We start from the raw sequence: 20084 nt of genomic DNA, 5'->3' as shown, positions 1-20084 counted from the left end.
CACAACCCTGGGATCATGACTTGAGCTGGAATCAAGAGTCAAATGCTTAACCGACTGAGCCACCCAGGCGCCCCTGGAGTCTATATATTTTTAAAGAAGCAACAGTGGTAATTCTGATGATTCTCCCAAGATTTGGAACCAGACCATGCCCCATTTTGCTGTCACTCTCCCCCAACAAACATGTTCCCTAGATAGGGAACACCTTCTCTGAAAGGTGGTCTACGAGCTCATGAGTATCAAGGGAGAACTTTCTTCTATCGCTTTGGGTCCCCAAGTACCCAATTTCCTTTATTGAGCTTCATAACGTTAAGCTGAAACTGTCCCTGTAACTCACTGACCAGTGACAGGCCCCAGTGGCCATCCCAGGCTACACAGAGCTGGCTGGCATCTGCTTTCAGCTGATGGTCCTTTAGAGATAGCAAGCCCGTAATGCTCAGGCATTTGTGGATTTCAGACCCGCCACCATCATGTTACATGGGCTTACGGTGTGGCAGCCACGTCTGGGCAAAGCATCAGATGCGGTGGGAGCAGTGCTGAATTCAGTGCTCCCTTGTTAGGGACACTCCACTTCTCTTCCTGTACCATCGGTCCATGTGGAACTCGCTCCAGCCACCTGCTTCAGGTCTTTTTCACGTGCTCTACTGTCACGTCACTTTCCCATCACGCACTCAGTCAAGTTTTGGAACACAAATGTGGGGTTGTGTGCATGCCCTACTGTTAAGATTTCGTTTTAGTGTAGTTTCTACCCATCTTGAGTGAGTTCACATTCCTGATGATGCTGATTTGGCCATCTGACATGTTAGCTCTGCCTCCCAGCTTTGAGATTGCAGATTGGATAAATAAGCCTTCAGTGGGCCTGTTAAAAACATTGAAGGAGACAGAGCCAGGGAAGATCCCTTTGGTAAACATTTTATATGGCAACCTTCACACACTCCCCCAGTAGGATTCGGATGATAATAATGTGTTCTGATGTTTTCTAAGTTCAGTTCTATTTCTTTAAAAGGGAAAGCAACACTAAGTCGCACAATGCTGTCCCTCCAGGACAGTAAGAGTGCCCACTGAATCTTCTTGCTGCACACGGCACGGCTGGGCCAGCACTCGGGACACCTGCTGTGTGTAGGGAGGCGAGGCACACTTGGGTCCTCATCCCACCTTCCCACCTACCGACTGGGCAGCCTTCTGCAACTGCCCTCATTTATCCTTCTAAACCAGGTTCCTGATCCGAGAACAGGTGGAGGATGACTGGCAGGATTGTTTGAGGACTGAATAAGCTAATATGTACCTTGGCAAGCCCTCAATAAATGGTAGCCAGTTACTATGAGTTCCTGTTATCAGTGACCATAGACCATGTTTGTGTCCCCCCCCCCCCCCCCCAACCAAAACTCATTCTTGAAATCTTATCCCCAAGTGCAATGGTATTAGGAGGTGGAGCCTTTGGAGGGTGAATAGCTCCGCCCTCACGAATGGGATTAATGACTCCAGAGAGCTCCTTTGCCCCTCTGTCATGTGAGAACACTACAGATGAATGCCAAAGCAGAAAGTGGGCTCTCACCAGACACTGAATCTGCCAGCACCTTGATCTTGGACTTCCTAGCCTCCAGAACTGTGAGAAAAATGCATTTGTAAACCACCCAGGCTTAAGGATGCTGTTATCGCAGCCGGAACCGACCAAGACCGTAACTGATGAAGGTCATCCTGTCCTGAGAAGGTGAAGGGCAGAGCCTGACCTTAATATGGCGTTAAGCTCTGGACCAGGTGGAAGCAATTCTGTCTCTCCCCAATCCTGAGACTGTGTAATGTGTTGCTACCAGCTCTTTGACTATGTCACTGCTTTGCAGTCTCCAAAGTGCTTTCACGTCGGAACTTACTCAGGGCACCATTCGAATAGCTGCTCTTCATCCCATTTCACAAATGAGGAAACAGGCTCCAGGAGCGTTATGACTTATGAAGGTTTTCTGGCTCTCAATCTGATAGTGTGCCCTCCACCCCACAAGGCTGTTGGAGTTCTTTTAATTTGCTTTGTAAGTCAGTCATTCATGCATTTACTCATCTTAGCCCTATGAGGCTCTGCTAACTTCCTAGAAGCAGACAAATGATGCAGTCGGCTCTTTTCTGGGGCCTCCAGAGGGTTCTGCAAATAGCACATGCTCGAAAGATGTTTTGCAGTTACCAAAACTGCAAAGTTGAGACAATCCTGCTTGAGTCCCATGTGCTCGTTGTCTCTGGGGGGGGACCCAGGAAAGGTAGGGACTAGGGTGCGGCTGGTCCCATTGGGGACCAGTTAGACCAGATGAGGACAGTGAGGACGGCTGTGGGGAAGGTGGCTCGGAGGAGGCAGGAAGGTACATGTACTCGTCTCCCGCCAAGGCCCTCGTTCTGTGTTTGCCCGGCCAGAGTGAGCAGAGCAGAGCAGGGGCCTGTGTCTCTGATAACATAACACCCCGGGTGCCGAGCATTGCTTCCAGGAGGTTGGGTGTCCGGGGCACTCCCCACAGCACCCTTCTTCAGGCTCTGCAGGGCCTGGTGTCTGGTCTGAGGCAGCCCTCCCTGCTGCAAAGATGGGAGAAAGGGGGTGGCAGTCAGAGTATGAGCAGGGGCTTTTGTGTGTTTGGGCCTGGGGAAGCAGAGCTAAAATTAGGTCTCCCAGCTGTGTGCAGGTGTGGAATCCCGCCCTTTCCCCTCCCCCGAACCAGGATCTTGGAATTATTTCCATTTCCTCCCTCCCTCCCCGCTCAGTCCTGGTTCCTCCGCAGGCATGAGTTGAACTGTTCCGCCTCTCTGGTCATGGGCCTTTCCACCCAAATGATCTCTAAGGCTATGAGCGGAGCGAGGGGAAGGGGCAGGCAGTGGCTTTGACTTTGCTGAGCTTCCCCACCTCCTCCGAGGCCAGGGCACAGCTGGGGCCCAAGGCCACCAGGCAGAACAAATGTTTTCCTTTCCTACCACCACCTACACCGGGCCCCTGACTTCTCCCACCGGCCTCCCGCTTCATGTGCTTTGTGCCCCCATCTCTCTGCCCCTCTCTGCCCATCACTTCAGAAGGAGCCTTTAATCCCTTGCCATCCACTGCCGTCCATCCAGGCGGCGGGCTCCAGGGCAGTGTGCCGGAGGCAGTGTACACGAGGCATGGCGCTCCTCCGGATGACTGTCCCTCTCACTCCCCCTTCACCGTGGCCCTGGATCCCTGCCTCACAGGGCTCCAGGCTAAGGCTTAGACCCTTCTGCGCTCTGGTCTAGGGTCGGAGCCTAACTCTGGCTCCTATGTGTGCTTGCAGTAGGGTTTTAGGTGAGCGGCATCTGCTCCCTAGATGGGCTCCAGGGTCCCTCCCTGTTTGGCGTCTGAACTGTCCAGGGTGGAGTACTCCTTCAAGAAAGGCAGCCTGCAGCGGCAGCTTGTGGGAGGCATGCTGACGGAGGCTGGAGGCTGGAGGCTGCGGTGGATAAGTGCACTGAGGGGCCTCTGAGGAGGTGTGAATGCGGGAGGCAGAGCAGGCCGGTGAGGACAGCCCTGTCCCAGCCCTATCTCCCGTCCCCGACACCCTCTCCACACCCCGGCCCTGATAAGCAGGTGTGAGCCACGGCAGCCTTGTGACAGGCCCTTCAGCAGGGAGGGGATGGCGGGGTCCACTCCACTTCTGAATTCAGACGTCAGCATCTCAGCCCCCCACCCCCCCCCCCCACCGTTTCCCTGCCGGACCGGACAGGCCCAACTCCTGAGCGTCCTCCTGACGCTCGGCCCCCTTTGGGCTTTGTGACTCTGTCCCTGCCCGTGAGGCCTCAGCCTCCTCAGGGTGGTAGGGGACAGACCTCCCTCTATCTTGTGGCTGAGTGCCAAGGAGGATGGCCACCCCCAGCCAAGCCTGCTCCTGCAGTGACCGTGGTGCTGAGGCCTGGCAACCCCCGTCTACCACGGGGCACGCCTCAAGGCTACTCCTCCCGTGTCTTCTCGTCCCGTCTCCTCCAGTCCCTGTGGCCATCAGCTTTCAGTCGTGCTCCCTCCACCTTGGCTTTGGGGTCACTGCTCCGTCTGGCCCCAGCCAATGTTCAGAAGGGCAAGGCCAGAAACCCCTAATTTCTGCATTGCTGGGCATCGGGGCTGGGGGAGCAGGGAAGGCTAGGGGAAGAGACGCAGGGCTTGGGGCTCCGGGAAAGGGGACAGAAAGGCAAATAGGACTGAGGAGGGGCCGCAGAAAGTCCAGGGCACTCCCTGGACCCCCGAGGAGGGTCTTTGTGCACGCCCCAAACCCAAGGCGCTAAACTGCCTTCTACTTTCCAAAGGCTCTCTTCTGAGTTCACACCTGAAGATTATTTTGATTCTCAGGTCGTAACCATTCTGTGCCAGGCAGCCCGTGTGTGTGTGTGTGTGTGTGTGTGTGTGTGTGTGTGAGTGTGTAAAGGGTGCTTGTTCTCTAACACTGGCTGAGAGCACAGACTCTGGAGCCAGGCGGATTGGCCTGGTGTAGGATCCCTGCTCTGCTGTCTTACCAGGTAGGGAGCTTGGGCAAACTGCATAACGCACCTTGTAGGACTCTTAAGTATCGAGTTGATCCACATAAAGTATTTGAACAGTGCCCAGGGCAGAGTAAGCGAAATGTAATTGTTGGCCATTGTTATGATTTATGTAAATTTCATTTTAACATAATTTCAAGTTTACAGAAGAGTTGCAGGCAATTCCCATATATCATTCGTATATTATTCATATTTTGCCCATTTATTTTATTCTCTCTGTGCATTTGTGTGCATATAATACACTCTACATTAGACACATACACACACACACACATTTTTTTTTCTGAATCACCTGAGAGTAACTTGAAGATACCATGTCTTTTTAGCCTGACATAACTCAGTGTGTATTGTTTACAAAACCACAATACAGTTATCAAAAACAGAAAATTTAATACTGCTATAATTCTGTTACTAATCCACAGTCCATATTCAAATTTCATCCGTTATCTCAATCACATCTCCTTTATGTCTGTTTTTTTTTTTCCTGTTCCAGGGTCACCCACTGCATTTAGTTGTCCTGTTTCTGTAGCCTGCTTTAATCTGGGTAAATTCTTCAGCCTCTCTGTGTTTCATAAACTTGAAATTTTTGAAGAGTTCGTGCCGGTTATTTTGTGGAATGATGTTGCTCAAATTCTGTTTTGCTCTTTCCTCATTGTTAGTTTTAGGTTATGCATTTTGGCAAGATCGCCATGAAGGTGACACTGTCTTTCTCAGAGTACCACATGGGGAGGCTCCCAGTGTCCAATTGCCCATTTGTTAGAGGTGTTGCCTTTGGTCATTCGGTTTATGTGGTATGCACCAAATTCTCCCTGAGTACAACCGCTGTTTTCTCTTCACAATTAAAAAGTAACCGTGAGAAATACTTTTACCCACTAGTTTTCATCCATTGGTGATTTCAATCTCCATCATTCCTTCCAAATTCACTAATCAGCCCATTCAAACTGGTTCCTGTGTCTTTTGGCATTTGGCCAGTCTTTGAGCACTCTCTTACCTTTTTTTTCTTTTTTAATTTGTGTGTGTGTGTGTGTGTGTGTGTGTGTGTGAAAGAGAGAGAGAGAGAGAGAGAGAGAGAATCCCAAGCAGTCTCCATGATCAGCCCAGAGCCTGACATGGGGCTCAATCCCACAACCCTGGGATCATGACCTGAGCCAAAATCAAGAGTCAGATGCTCAACCAACTGAGCCACCCAGGCGCCCCAACTTATCTTCTGACACTAGATGCTCCAGGAGCATCTTCTATTTTCTCTGGTCTAACAGTGAATCAGCCACTCCACCAAGGAGTCCTGTTTTTTAATGGAGAATAGTATTTACAAACCAAGATTTGGGTGCTGCGTGTGCTCAGTGACACTGGTGTATTATTGCTTCTGGTTAACTGCTTTTATCATCTGTTCACTTGGATGGGTTGGTGGGGGGAGCGCTGAGGAAGCTGCAAATCAGAGATGGAAGGGGGAAAGGAGTGAGACGACCCAGAGAGGGAGAGAGTCCCCTCTCCCTCTCTAACTGTCTGAGTCTTGCCCGCCTTCTTTTTCCTTCTGTCCCTCTTCATCGTGACCTCATCTCCCCTTTCTTGGTCAGAATTCCTCTGGAGATTCCAGCTGTGGGAACCTCTGAAACCATTTCCCCAGCTACGTGTGTGATATCAGAGGCAGACAACTATGTGACCTTTGTGTGTGAACAGCCAAAGGCAAAGATAATTTATGAGAAAGTTTTTGCTTAGAACAGTCCAGTGACAAGGTGATTGGGGAAGACACATTTGGAAGATTTCCACCTGGAAACTTTCCTTTTTCCTGCATGAAAAACAGGCCAAAGCCTGTGTTGAGGCTGGGAGGGGGTACTGTTGGAGGTCTGCTCTCTAATAAGCCTCCTCAGGGTTCTGGGGCCAGCAGGGAAGATGAACTGCCCAGTACAGCCCACTTGCTGTGTCCACAGGTAGCAGGTACCAGTAGAATTTGAAGGAAAATGCCTGGCGTCCAGTGAAGGCCACTTGACTGGCTTTCTCCGTGACACAAATGTAGGGTGAGCGGGGTAGCCGTGGTCCCCCACTTAGGAGTTAGTTAACTGTTTTGAGACTAGGTCCGAGTCTTCCCCTCCCTGGGAGCGCTGGTATGCAACGCTGGCCCCTGGAGGAAACGCGTCAATTTACAGAAGAAGTCCAAGCTTCCAGAAGGGAAGAAAATATCCAGCTGCTCCTTCTTGAGATGAGAAGGGAAGGCTGTCTGCTGGGGTAGAAGCAGGGTGCCCACCGTAAAGACCTGGGGCCACAGCCTTCGGAAATGAAATTATCCCGAGGACAGCGGGAGTCTGGGGTGGTGGCTGAGGTTTACAGCAAGGCCCTGCCTGTGTTTCATGGGGTAGGGCTGACTTTGGCATGGAGTGAAGCTTCTGTCGGGAGTTCTAGAGGCCCCGCCATGCTGAGATTCTGCCTGTGCTCTCAACTAGGGACTGGGGTTATTTATCCACAGGACCATCGCCTAGAGGGGAGTTAAAGTAGGGGCCCCCACCCGGCTCCCCTTGACTTTGAGGAATGGTACTATCTTCTGGTATCCTGGGCTGGACCCTGGGAGGTGCCTGAGTGTCCTTGAGAGTGAGGTGGCAGTGCTGGAGACCCCAAATCCTATTGTGTTTTTTAAACAATTCAAGCTGAAGGCAAAGTTCCCTCAAGGGGGGATATGTCATGTAAATCCTTGATTGGTTAATAGAAAAAGTTGAAAGCAGCCTGAGGCCACCTTTGCTCTCTGTGCTCTGGGGCAGTTCAGGCAGGGGGCTGGGGGGGTGGGGGGCAGTTCATACAGGTGCCTTCACAGGCCCCGGGGAAGCCAACATTTTTCCCGTCACTGGCCATGTGTGACTGCCTCAAGCAGGTGCCGGGAACATGCTGTCTTTTTGAGCTCATGCTGCTTATGGTGGATATAGGACAGAATTAGGGAAGATGGGGCCCAGAACTAATTCCTAAATAGAATAAGCCCCCGATGAATTATCCATGCTACTTACCAAGTGCTCCCTGGGGCAGATGGAGGAGGCCTGAGAGCCAGCTCAGGAGGGGACCTGAGGAGGCTCCGTGGCACCTTCCCCAAGGAAGCCTCCTCACCCGCTCTTGGGTGCTCTGTCTCACCATGTTGCATCCTAAACAGCTCCCGAATCTCTCACTCTCCACAGCGCTCATCCCGGTTCAAGCTACCCTGGTCTCTCCTGACAGAGGCCCCCCTGACCTATTTTCGCCATTCGCTCTTGCCTCCCACAAAACTTTCCCTCGGGGCAGGAGGCGGAGTCTTATTAAAGTGAGCCTCACCGAAGTTCAACCCATTTGGCAGTCAGGCCCTTCCCCAAATAATACAAAGCACAGACCGAAAACCTCTCGGACAGCTCCACAGTGCCCCCGGGCCACGTCTGACTCCTTTCCTGGGAGGGACTCCCTCTCACTCTCTGGGTCCAGCCACAGGGGCCATCTTCCCTTCTGGAAGGGGACACGTTCCTTCTACATCCAGACCTTCGCATTCGCTCCTCCCTCCGCCTGCAAGTACCCATCTCGGGAAAACAAAAATGCCATGCCTTCACTAGGGGTCTTCCCCGACTCCACCGCCCGGACATAATGAGTACTCTCCCCGCTGCCTCCCAGCAACACCCAGTTTTGTCACTATTGAACGGCCCTCGTTTGTGGCTTTTGAGGTTAACATCTGTCTTCCCAGCTCGATCGTGAGTTACATGAGGACAGAGGCCTTGTCTGCTTCTGCTTGTTATTAGGACTCCAGAATCTGTAAGAGGCCCAGTGCGTGTTTGCTAAAGGAGGACTGGACAGATGTCACAGCTTCCCCAGCTGGTCCTGTGTGTCGGCCGACATCATTCGGTGGGAGTGAGTGAGGAAGGGGAGACCGCCTTTGGCTCTGAGGCCTACTGACACTCACTCCTGGCGTCCGCCCTGCTGGCTGGGCCTTGGCCACTGCTCAGCTTTTGTTTATCTTGCAAACATGGTGGTCTCCACAGGAGAAAGCGGGGACGGCTCGGTCATACCCCCGTAGGGTTGGCACAGGGCTTCATGGTGAGGCTTTCCTTGGGGCTGGGTGGTCTTCAGCTGGGGCCTGGGAGCCAAGAAATTGGCTCGGGGGGCCATGTGGCTGGGGCCTGACAGCAGGCTTGTGGTGAGGGCACAGCTCTGAGGTGATGAGTCATCCTGGGGGGAGGAGGGCATGAGCAGGGTACCAGGGCGGTCTTGGCGGGGGCTGGTGGCTGGGCGGGGCTACCCACAATTGCGGTGACAATGAGCCTGAAGAGCTTGCCCGGTGCAAGTGACTGGGCGGGGTGGGGGCACGGCAGAGATTCCCCTCCTGCACCCCTGTCCCTCACTGCCTCGTATCCTCCCTGCTCTGGCCACCGGCCCCTAAGCCTTCGAAGCTTTGCCAGCCACCGGCCTGGCAGGCAGGACCTGGCCTGCTGGGCCTTCTCTCAGCCCCTCCTCCTCACTCCCCATGGCGCCCTGGCTCAGGCCCCAGACCTGGGTGGTCTGCTTTCCCGGTCACTCTTGTCCTGCTCCTGTCTGGGGAAGGGGGCCCAGCTCTCCTCCAGAGGTCACTTGGGGCGAGGGCGGGCTCATGGGGAGGCCTGGTGGCCCGGCTCTGGAACTGAGCCAAGGAGAGGGCTGGGGCAGGAGGGGCGGGCAGGGGGGAGAACATGCTGAGCCCCTGTGGGGCAGGCGTGGCATCCCTGCAAAGCCATACCACTTTCCTCGGCCTCCCAGGGCCTGTTGTCCTGTCTGGCGTCATCTGTCATCTGGCTATTCCTTAGACTCCTTCCCGTTTCTCGCGGTCCCTCTCACTGGTGACCCAAGAAGCTGGCCCCAGGCCGTTCTGCGGTGTTGTGTGTGTGATGAGGGTCCCGGGGGTGCATGGCCGTTGGAGGGTGCCCCTGGGTGGAGGAAGGGACCTGAGAGAGGTGTGTCAGCAGAGAACAGCTCGGAATCGCAGAAGGGCCTTAGGGATGGTCCCAACCCCTCGCAGAGAAAACCTAGGGCTCTGGGGAGGGCGATGGCATTGACAGGAGCAAGTTGTCTGGGGGTTGCTTAGGGATAATACCTGTCATCACCACGCTAGACTTTTATGAGGCGCTGACTCTGTACCTGAGATCGCTGTAAGCCTCTGCACATCCTAATTTACCCCACCCTTCACGTTCCTGTTCCGCCCATCTCACAGATGAGGAAACGGGAGACCAGACTCTGGACCACACATTCCTGCTTCTGCCCAGGCAGAGCAACGGGATGTGGCCACGCCGCCCGGGGGCTTTGCTCCTTCAGATAATGATGTCGATAAGTAGAGCGTTTGTTGAGAGCTCCTTACCTACAGTGGCAGACATTCCACCAAAGAAGGGACAAGGACCAATCAGCCATGAAGGGATATTCCACGTCATCAGTCATCAGGGAAAGGCAAATTAAAATTACAGGCTACACCCACTCCAAGGGCCAAAATTAAAGAGAAGAATAGGAAGACTGACAATACCAAACGGTGGCGTGGATATGGAGTCGGGGCACCAGGAGCTCTCAGTTGCCGGTAGGGATGAAAACCCGCGCACGCGCTTTGGAAAGCGTTTGCTAACGTGCAGAGTCAAACATACGCTGATCGTGGGACCCTGGGATTCAGTTTCTAGGGATCTACCCAAGAGGTTAAAAAAATGTGTCCACGCAAACACCCGTATACGAATGTTCAGAGCAACTTCATTCACGACGACAAAACCTTGTAAACACCCCAAATGTTTACACCAGCTATTGAACGCAAAATAAGCCGTGGCACGTCCATGTAACGGAACGCCGTTCGCTGGAAAGGAGCTGACGACGCGAACAGCATGGCCGAGGCTCACATGCCCTGTGCTGGGTGGCAGCAGCCGGACACGACGGGGTACGTGCAGTATTATTCTTTTTGTACGAACTCTCCAGAGAAAGCAGATCTGTAGGAACAGAAAAGAGCTCAGCGGTTGCCAGAGACGAGGGTGGGGGGACCTCCTTGGAACGATGGAAATGTTGGATAGAGTGATTTTGGTGGTGACTCTCCTGCTTATGCATTTGTCAAACTCATCAGACCGTGCATTTCAGTGGGTGAATTTTATCGTGTGTAAATCATACCTCCCCGAACCTGATTCAAGTATAAAAACGGTGGGCCGCAGAGGGTAGAAAATAGGATGATCTTGGCTGCTTCATTGCAAAAGAGACAGAAGAGACGTGAGGGAAGGGAGGGCCACGCTGCTCTCTGGGAGAAGAGGGTGACAGGCAGGGGACAGTCCATGCTGAAGTCCCCAGGCGAGGAGCACTCAGCCTTGCTGGAGGAACTAGCAAGGAGCCGTGTGGCTGACGCGGAGTAAGAGACACGGCTGTGGATGGCTCAGACAGGCACTGGGGGGCAGGGGTGTGTTATGGAGGGCTGCCTAGGGCTCAGGCTGTTTGTGGTCTGAGCGCAAGGGGTCCCTGGGGGCTCTGTGCTGAGCATTTGTGATCCGAATGGCTGCTGTGTCAGGAGCGGTCTGAGGCCAGGACCAGCGGGGAGGCCCTTGTACCAATCCAGGCAGAGCTCAGACCAGCATGGTGGCGGTGGCAGTGTTGAGAAGTGTTTGGATTGGGATATAGTTCAAAGGTAGGGCCAACAAGATTTCCTACTGGGTTGGATGTGGGGTGTGTGTGAGGGAGAGGGGAGGCAGGGAGGACGCCAAGCGTTTTGGCCTGAGCGGCTGGGAATCCGGCCGTCCCCCACCCCCATCCTCCACGCCGTGGGGACCGGTTTCACTGTCCCCTAGGTCCTGTGGCTGAAGTCAAGACAGAGACAGAGGGGAGTGGCTCGGCCCTGCTCCTGGCTCTGGGGTTCAGGGGATGGGCTGCACATTCTGGTTATTCTATTACTCTTTATTTATTAGCCTTATTGGCTTCTGTCATTTCCTCATTGCCTCCTGTCTGGAGAGGAGACTATAAATGTGATGGATTGATACAGGATACAGGAGGCCCAATTATCTCTGTGAAGCCGGCCTCTCTTCTTACTCAAGCCCTCCCGGCCCTCAGCGGTTCTGCGGCTCTTCCCGCAGCCGGGCACGCAGAGCCGGCCTGGTGCCTGGCATTCCAGGAAGAGGGGGTGCAGCCTGGGAGGGTGAGTGGCTGACAGACGGTCCCCCAGGAGATACAGCTCCAGGAGCCAGTGCTGGAACAGCAAGCTCGGCCCCCCGGCTGGTTGCACCTAAGATCCCAGCTCCCGCTCTCCGAGGCTCTGCCCACAGAGGCTGGGCACGGAGCAGGGTAGGAGGACAGGACATACCGCCTGCCCGGCCAGCCCACATCCGGGGAGGGGGGCTCCGTGTCACTCGCACGCCTCTCTGGAATCTGAGCCAGTCCGTCTCTCCACAAAGGCTGGGATGATGGGGCTTTTCTCTCCCGCAGCAGGTGCCTGGCAGCCGCCCGGGGATGCCAGCCCCGTGAGCTGGCACGGGAGGAAGTGCTTGTCCGGGGGATCGTCATCCGTGCTAGGCTTGAACTGGCCCAGCCCCCACCCCTGCCGTTCAGACTGACTTGGGACACCTGCAAGAGAGGGGTGCCTCGGGCAGTGTCCCCATGGTCCCCCCTGGGGTTCCCCAGACAGAACTTGGCAGCACCAGCCTTTGAGAGTAATATCTGAACAAAGGCCCTCGGCCAACCCCTCTGGCCTGTCTGTCTGCCTCTGTCCTGGGAATGTCCTGAGGCCCCTGGTGGTGGTGGTGGGGGGGGGGGGGGTGCAGGGGGAGGGGTGGTGACAGGAAGCCTGAGGCTCATCTGTGGGATTTCAGGCATCTCCCTGATGTCACGCTGCTGCTCCCAGAGTGGAGACCCAGATTACGGTGCCTCGAGTGTGCACACGTGTGGATCCGCGTGTGTCCCCATGTAGGTGAGGAGTCAGATGGCCCCGTGCCTGACCTTCCAGGGGAACACAGAGTGGCGGGTGGGACTGCCTGTGAGGAAGGGGCAGGGAGAGCCGAGGACCGGAAGGACTCGGGGGGAGAAGAGGGGCCCGGTGGGTGCGGCAGAGCCTCCCGCTGACCTGCTCGCAGCAGGCGTGTGCGTGCGCGCAGGGCCCTGCACAGCGGTGTGGACGCCTTGTGCCAGCGGACCCCGTTGTGGCCTCCCCGAGCCAGCAGCGGCTGCGCCCGTTCTGTCCCCGCTCTGTCGCTGTCCCTCCTGCCCTCCCTCCCTCCGGGCACCAGGGCTCGAGTCTCGTGGCCGCCGGGGCCGCGGGCGGAGACACTGCTGGCACGGGGCAGGGCATCTGCCGAAGCCGTGGCCCCGGGGTGAGAGCTGACGTCTGCCCAGGAGCATCTGTCTGCCTGCCAAGGGTCGAGCTCTCTGGGCCGCATGCCTTCACCGTGACACAGAAGCCGGCGTCCGTCCCTCAGAGCCGCCCGCCGCCTGGACCCCGGCCTCACCCCAGCACGGCGCGTGACAGCCGTGGCCCCGCTCGCACCTCCCTCCGGGGGAGCCTGCCCCCCTGCCACGCCAGGCGAAGGGCCGCCTCGGGCAGCCGGGGGAGGCCCCACACGGGGGGCCCCCCGGGAAGCCCAGATGCCAGGCCTGGGCTTTGAGAATGAGGGGAGAGCCGCTGCGCGGGCCCAGACCACGCGGCCGTGTCCCGGGGGCTGCCAGAGACGAGGCCGAGGCTTCACGGTGCAGGGTGGGTGTCCCAGCCTCTCTCCCTCCACCGGCACTGGCTGGGCTCCGGCCAGGCCGGCGGCTGCGCGAGGTCCCGGCTGCACGGGGAGCAGACCGGCCACGAGCCGTGTCCTCGGGCCGTCCTCACCGTTTCCACGGGGGTTTCTGGGAGGCGCCGCCCCTCCACGCCTGCCCGCCGTCCCCGCGGGCGCCCACCCGAGGCGTGTTGCCTATCCAGAACGCCGGCCGCACACGACCACACTCACCCTCACCGCAGAGGAGACGCTGCTGTTTCAAAATCTGACTTTATTCTCAAAACAGCTGGTGGTGGCCCACGCCACGGGGATGTGGCCGGCCCCCTGGAAAGCCTCCGTCCCGCTGGAGAAAGACGATTAAACAAGTGCCACGGGAGGTTAGGGTGGCCTGCTTCTGCCCCGGTTTTGACCAAGGGACGCACACCGAGGGTGTCAGGACACCAAGCCCCGTCTCGTACGCAGGTGGTTGTCAAGGGAAATGATGCCGGACGCTGGGACCCCACAGTCCCATCGAGGGTATAAAAAGGCCCGGTGGGGTGTGCCGACTCCTTTCCCGGGTCTGCAGGGGGCCTCTTGGAGAGTTTTAGCATGTTGGAGGGGCGCCTGGGTGGCGCAGTCGGTTAAGCGTCCGACTTCAGCCAGGTCACGATCTCGCGGTCCGTGAGTTCGAGCCCCGCGTCGGGCTCTGGGCTGATGGCTCGGAGCCTGGAGCCTGCTTCCGATTCTGTGTCTCCTTCTCTCTCTGCCCCTCCCCCCTTCATGCTCTGTCTCTCTCTGTCCCAAAAATAAATAAACGTTGAGAGTTTTAGCATGTTGGAGACACAGAGGACGGGGCCTGACTCTGCCTGGGACAGAGGCGGGGTGGGGGGGGGGGGTGGGTCACGGGCTGGCTGCTCCGGTGACGCCTGTGGAGCAGGCTGCGGCTGGCCATGGCCACACCCCAGAGTGTGTGTGGGGCAGGAAGCAGGTGCTCTGAGTGCTTCTCCAGAACCAGAGGTGACGGGCGGCAGAGAGGCCTGGGGGCGCCACCCCAGCAGGGCCGCCTGAGGGGTCGAGGGAGGGGCTTGGCAGGAGGAGGCCATGGATGGACTCACAGGTGCCCGCGGGCAAAGGTCAGGGTCACAGGGGCCCCTGGAAGAGAGCGCACCTCCTGGGCTGAGGAAACTGCAGGGAGATGGCCCAGCAAGGAGTCTCCGAAAATCCCCCAGAAGCCCCCAGGAGAGCGCCCTTCAGCTGCCTGTGTGGCGTGCGGAAGAGGAGCAGCGTGGCCACCCGGTATCGACTGTTCGTGGGATCGGGCGGTCTCAGGACCAGGCTGAGATCACATTCACAGCACGGCCGGAGGCTGCTGTTTTATCCCAGACTGAGCCGAACGGCCCCAGGATCGGCCCTGTTTTCATCCGGGGCCCCGGCGATTGTCTCCACGGAATAAAACCGAGAGGGACAGGGAGAGACAAAAATAAAGGCTGGGTGTGATGACACGGGCGTCATGTTTGTTCCCACACGGGCTCTGCAGGTGTTTGCAACGAGGGGTATGAAGTACCAGAGTGGGGACAAGTGATGGTCAGGGAAGGCTCCCAGGGGAGGTGACGTTAGGACGAGGCCTAAGGGCTGAGTGGAGAGGAGGCCAGGGTTCTGGGTGGAGGGCACCAGAAGCTGGCAAGGCCGTGAGGGGGAAGAGCCTGGGTCCCTGGGGGTTGGGGAGAGAGGACATCACGGAAGTTGGCGGGGGCCGGGGGCCGGCCGTGGCTTGCCTGGGCCCTGAGGCAACAGGAAGCCAGCGAAGGGTTTTATCCTGGAGGGAATGATCTTGGATTAAAACACTCTGGTAGCTGAGCGGTTTGGAATAGACAAGGACGGAGGGGGGGAGGCCCCTGAGGAGCTGCCCTGGTTTCAACCCCGGCAGCGGCCAGTGCAGGACACGGAGAAGGCAGTGCCGACGGGGCGTGGAAGAGACTGCAAAGATGGCATCTGTGGGGCTCCGGATGAAACAGAAGAGCCCAGGTTGGACGGTTGGGCTTGAAGGCTTTGCGGATGTCCCAGGAGGCAGCCGGATGTGCCGGCCTGGGGCTCAGTGGAGAAAACTGGGCTCCAGATAAAGACAGGACTCAAAGCTTGGCCGGGGTTGGGGCAGAGGGGGTTTCCTGCCCTCTTCCTGCAAGTGAGCCCAGGGCCTAACGCCCTCGGTCATTCAGGCGGATGCTGGAGGCCGTGCCCCCAAGGGAGGCGAACCCAGAGACCGGAGGAGAGCCGGGAGGGGCTGGCGCCACAGAAGGCCCAGGAAGAGCAGGGGCTGCTGTCTGCTGAGTTAGGTGCTGTGGAGGGGACCCGCAAGATGGGACAGAGACCCAGCCACAAGGAGGCCTCTGCCGGCCGCAGATCGCATTTGGTAGGGTGCAGGGGCGGTGGTGAGGAGCCAGGGGGAGGTGAGGGCGAGGAAGCCAGGGGCCGGTGTCCTGGGTCCAAGCCTGGCTTGACACAAAGACCATCTGGCTGTTCTCCATGACCTCCCTCTTCCCGACCCTTCCCATCGTGGGAGCCCCAAATCCCAGCCCTGCTTCTCTGCAGTGCCCCAGACTGGGGGTCCTGGAAGGCAGGACCGGGGTGACCCCACTTTTCCTGGAACGGCCACTCTGCCAGCTGTTTTCCCGGGAAAGCAACGGGAAGTCCCGCGTGATTCTCGGGATCTCATCCCGTCCCCCCTGTACCGCCACCGCTGTCCCGGGTTGCCACCCTCATCAAATCACAAGAACAAAGCCCAGGCCAGGTCATGTAAGCCATTTATTGGTTTGTTTTAAAAATATGTATCTTATTTATACACGGAGTTTGGTGAGAAGTGCTCGATTAGCTCAGACAACAGCTGGCACTTGACGCTCCCTCCTCTTCCTACCCTCCTCTCCCCTCCTGCTGGTCATCGTGCAGTTCTGGAAAAAAAAAAAAAAAAGAGAGAGAGAGAGAGAGCCACGCTAAAAGCTAAGGAGTCGGGCCTAGCTCACCCTGCCTCGGCCACAGCCCGGGCACCTGTCTCAGGGCTCCCGGGCCGTCCGCAGACACATGAAACCACAGCCCCTTCCGGCCAGCTGGGCGGCCAGCCGGCCTGCCTCCAAACCCGCATTCCTGCCCTGCAGCGGGCACTGAGTGCCGGGGAGGGGCGCACGCCGCTCGGAGCCCGGAGCAAAGCACAGGGAGCTACGAAAATAAGGTTTCCACTCGGAGAAGTATGCCTGGGACGGTCCAACCACGTCCCACACTGGACTCGAGGGGAACACGGGAGAAGAGAAGTCCCTCGGGTGGGTGGGGTGGGGGCTGGGGTCGCCACCAAGGGAACTCGGGGCGACAAAAAGAAACGTAATACTTGACTCGCCGGCAATGCCCCCTCAGCACTGCCACGAGCTCACGATCGTCCAGCCCTCCGACGGCTCGGCGAGGTAGGTTAGGGGCAGCGGGCTTCCGGCTTCCCGGGCTGCCCCCCGAGGCGGGCGGCGGCTCTGCTGGAGAGCTGGGATCGCTCCGCCAGCCAACACTGTCACTCGCGGGGTGACAGGTCTCTGCGTTAAAATATTTGCATATGCTAAGTAGGATTGTCAGCAGCTGAAGAGGCCCCCGGGGGGAATTGGACTAGAAAAAGTATTTTTCCCTGAAAAGGCCTTCTCACAAGACCCGTGGACGGCCTGGACCCTGCCCCGGACTGTCCCGTGGGCGGGTGCCACCAGGACCCCAGGCTGAGCGAGAGGGGCTGGTCCGGGGCCACGCCGCTCTCTTCCCCAAGGAAGCCCACAGTCCAGGCTCCTCCCAGGGCAGGGAACAGTTTCACCACCCCAAGGCCCCTTCCTTCCCGGCACAGGGCCGGTGATGCCCTCCCTGCTCCATCTGGAGCGTCGCCGGGCACCGCGCGGGAGATCCCCCCTCCCCACACCCGCACACAAGGTGAGAGGCGGAAAGGTCTGGCAAGAGAGCCCTGGCCATGACAACAGATTCCCTTCTTCACACGGCTGAGGCCTGTTCAGCTTCTCAGCCCTAACGGTGCCGGGCTCAGACTTCTCTTCCCGGCCTGTGGGGCAGGGCCTGCCGGGTTTGGGAGCTGGGATAAGCTGGGGGCCAGGCTGTGCGTGGGGCTGGTTCCCTTGTGCCCTTCACCTTAACGTTAATACTCTTGCAGAAGACCGGGCCCTCCTGGGAAGAAAAGGCAACATCAGTGCCCAGGACCGGCCCTGAGACCCGGGCCATTCCCTCCTGGAAGCTTTTCCGTTTCGTAGACGTGACCCCACTACGGCCTGCATAAAAACCCGGGCGGCAAACAGGACCCTGGGGACCACGGAAGGCCAGGGTGAGCCCCTGCTGACAAGAACCCCTCTGCCTGACACGTGCCTGAGGGGAGCCGGGGCCACGCGTGGCCCGTGTCTGGCCCGTGTGTGTGGACTGCGTGCACGCGCGTGTGAGGCAAGGGGGTCGGCCCTCCTGGCACCACGGCCCAAGCAGCAGGGGAAACCCCTCCTGGGTTTCACTTTTGCTTTGAGAACAGACCTCCAGCAGCTCCACAGACACTCCCGTTTGGAGTGAAGAAAAGGCAGAGTGAATTACTGCCGACGTCCGTGGAAAAAACGTTAGTTCTCTGCCCGAGTAAAAAAATATCAAATATAATAAATTTATGAAAGCCCATTCACGACACGTACAGTCTCAGCTTTGTACTTCGCCTCAGCAGCTGGGAGAGCGCTGCCTCGCAGAGCGCCGGGGTGTCGCCTGGCCAGACCCGGCCACCGGCCTGTGCCCCGGCTGGTCGGCTCGGCCGACGGCCTCTGGCCGGCGGCGTGGCGGCCACAGAAAGAACTCCGCGTCGTCGATCCGTGGGGCCGAGGCCCGTCTCCCACGCCGGAGCCCAAAGCAAGGAGGGCCCAGGGGGTGCTGGCTCGTGGCTGCCTCCCGGCGCGTCCTGGCCGGCCGGGGTGCGGCTCACACGATAGACTCGCGGTCCCGGTCTGGGGAGGCGGGGAAGTCCGCGAGGTCCTCGCTGCGGCTGCAGTCGGACACCCTCACCTGGGGGTTATCGCTGGTGGCCCTGGTGACGCTGTCATAGGAGGGTGGGGAGGACGTGGAGGACGTGGAGGGCGGGCCGCGGCGCCGGGAGAAGTTCTCGTTCATCACGTGGGCGATGAGGCCCTCTTGCTCGGGGGCGTCCTCTTCGGAGAGGCCGCTGCTGCCTGCCTGCTGGCGGAAGAGGAAGGAGGCGTGCTTCATGGAGCGCTGTAGCAGGTGCCTCCGGAAGGCCCGCTGGATGACGGTGGCCGACACCTCCTCGTGCTTGCGCCGCAGCGTGGTGGTGATGGGCTCGTAGGAGATCTTGGACGGGTTGGCCGCCATGAACTTCTCCTCCATCTGGATCTTCAGGGCGTCCATCTCCCCGGACTCACCCAGAACCCTCTTGGTGAAGGCGAAGAGGATGTCCATGCAGTGGATACGGTCCCCGCTCACCATGGGCAGGTCCATGTTGATGAGGCTTATCTGGTTGGGCTTGGCGATGCGCAGCGGCTCGGACAGGGCGTCGGCGAAGTCGGACAGGGCCGAGTACTCGATGAACTGGGTGGCCTCCGGGTCGAACTTCTCCCAGATCTCATAGAACATGTCGAAGTCGTCCTCGCTCAGGGGCTCAGTGCTCTCCTCCGTGGCCACACTGAAGTTCTCCAGGATGATGGCGATGTACATGTTGACCACGATGAGGAAGGAGATGATGATGTAGGTGGTGAAGAAGAGGATGCCCACGGCCGGGCTCCCACAGTTCCCCCGGGAGCCGTTGCTGTTGGGCAGATTGGGGTCGCAGTAGGGGGGCCCCGTGTTGAGGATGGGGCTGAGGAGGCCGTCCCAGCCGGCCGACGTGGTGATCTGGAAGAGGCACAGCATGCTGTTGGCGAAGGTCTGGAAGTTGAACATGTCGTCGATGCCAGCCTCCCACTTGACGTAGGCGAAGTTGGCCATGCCGAAGATGGAGTAGATGAACATGACGAGGAAGAGCAGCAGCCCTATGTTGAAGAGGGCAGGCAGGGACATCATGAGGGCAAAGAGCAGCGTGCGGATCCCCTTGGCCCCTCGGATCAGCCTGAGGACGCGGCCGATTCGGGCCAGGCGGATGACTCGGAAGAGCGTTGGGGAGAAGAAGTACTTCTGGATGATGTCTGAGAGCACAGTGCCTACGGGAGACAACAGAGACCATGGCCACCCATGCACTTCTGTCCTGCCTTCAGCCCCACGTCACTGGAGGGGGTCTCTGTACAGCCGGGAGCTAAGGAGAGGAGGCCATTTCGGGAGGACTGGGTTGACCGGGGCAAGCAAGGACCCTGCGTCCCCCCACCTCTCTTGGGCTTTCATTCTCATCTCTGATGCAGGAAAGGAGGACCCAAAGTACCACATCCTTTGCAAAGTGCCTTCCCAGACCTCTCGTCCCTTAGTCTTCTGGGGCTACCTGCACAGCAGAGCTGGACGGGGCCCGTGTTCTAGATCTTGGGTTCTGAGGTCTGAAGGGACTTGCTCAGCATCTGGGTGGCCTAGCGTGGACCAGAGCTCAGGCTCTTCAGCTTCTCATTACTCAAAGTGTGGTCCGAGGGCCAGCAGCCCTGGGATCTCCCGAGAGCTTATCACAAATGTGGGATCTCGGCTCCACCTCCAGACCCACTGCGTTTTCATAAGCCCAGACGATTCACGGGCACGTTGGAGGGCAAGAGGCAGCGGCCCAGAAGTCAGGGTTCTCCCCCATGCCACACCTGTCACAACTCAGCCTCTCTGAGATAGCTCCTGTCACCCTCCCGACCCTGCTCGCATCCAGGGCTTCCCGCCCCTGGGTCTCTATTGACTAACCCTGGGTTTGGAGTTTGAAGAGGCAGGGATATAAGTTATGGGAGAAAGAGTGAA

The 20084-nt window shown here is 58.0% G+C and overlaps 1 protein-coding gene and 1 long non-coding RNA gene across 13 annotated transcripts in view; one reads left to right on the top strand and one right to left on the bottom strand.

Moving 5' to 3' along the window:
- Window positions 1-5377, top strand: LOC123575803. Its single transcript, XR_006701000.1, has 2 exons — window positions 1-622; window positions 1004-5377. It is a non-coding gene; the product is annotated as an uncharacterized LOC123575803 (long non-coding RNA).
- Window positions 5378-15947: 10570 nt separating this feature from the next.
- The window catches only part of SCN5A (sodium voltage-gated channel alpha subunit 5), a 94374-nt gene continuing 90237 nt past the window's right edge, over window positions 15948-20084 (bottom strand). For 10 of the 12 annotated variants that reach the window (XM_045436528.1, XM_045436526.1, XM_045436523.1 and 7 more), the window contains one exon: window positions 17621-19366. In XM_045436528.1, the coding sequence (XP_045292484.1) occupies window positions 18135-19366 (1232 nt within the window). In that variant the 3' untranslated portion in view covers window positions 17621-18134. Of the gene's footprint in view, window positions 16109-17620; window positions 19367-20084 lie in introns of those variants that run through there. The other 2 variants (XM_045436533.1, XM_045436531.1) reach the window with 2 other exon arrangements.

The sequence above is a fragment of the Leopardus geoffroyi genome, chromosome C2 (genome assembly GCF_018350155.1).
Source record: "Leopardus geoffroyi isolate Oge1 chromosome C2, O.geoffroyi_Oge1_pat1.0, whole genome shotgun sequence".
Lineage (NCBI taxonomy): Eukaryota > Metazoa > Chordata > Mammalia > Carnivora > Felidae > Leopardus > Leopardus geoffroyi.
This window is presented reverse-complemented; position numbering and strand designations above follow the sequence as displayed.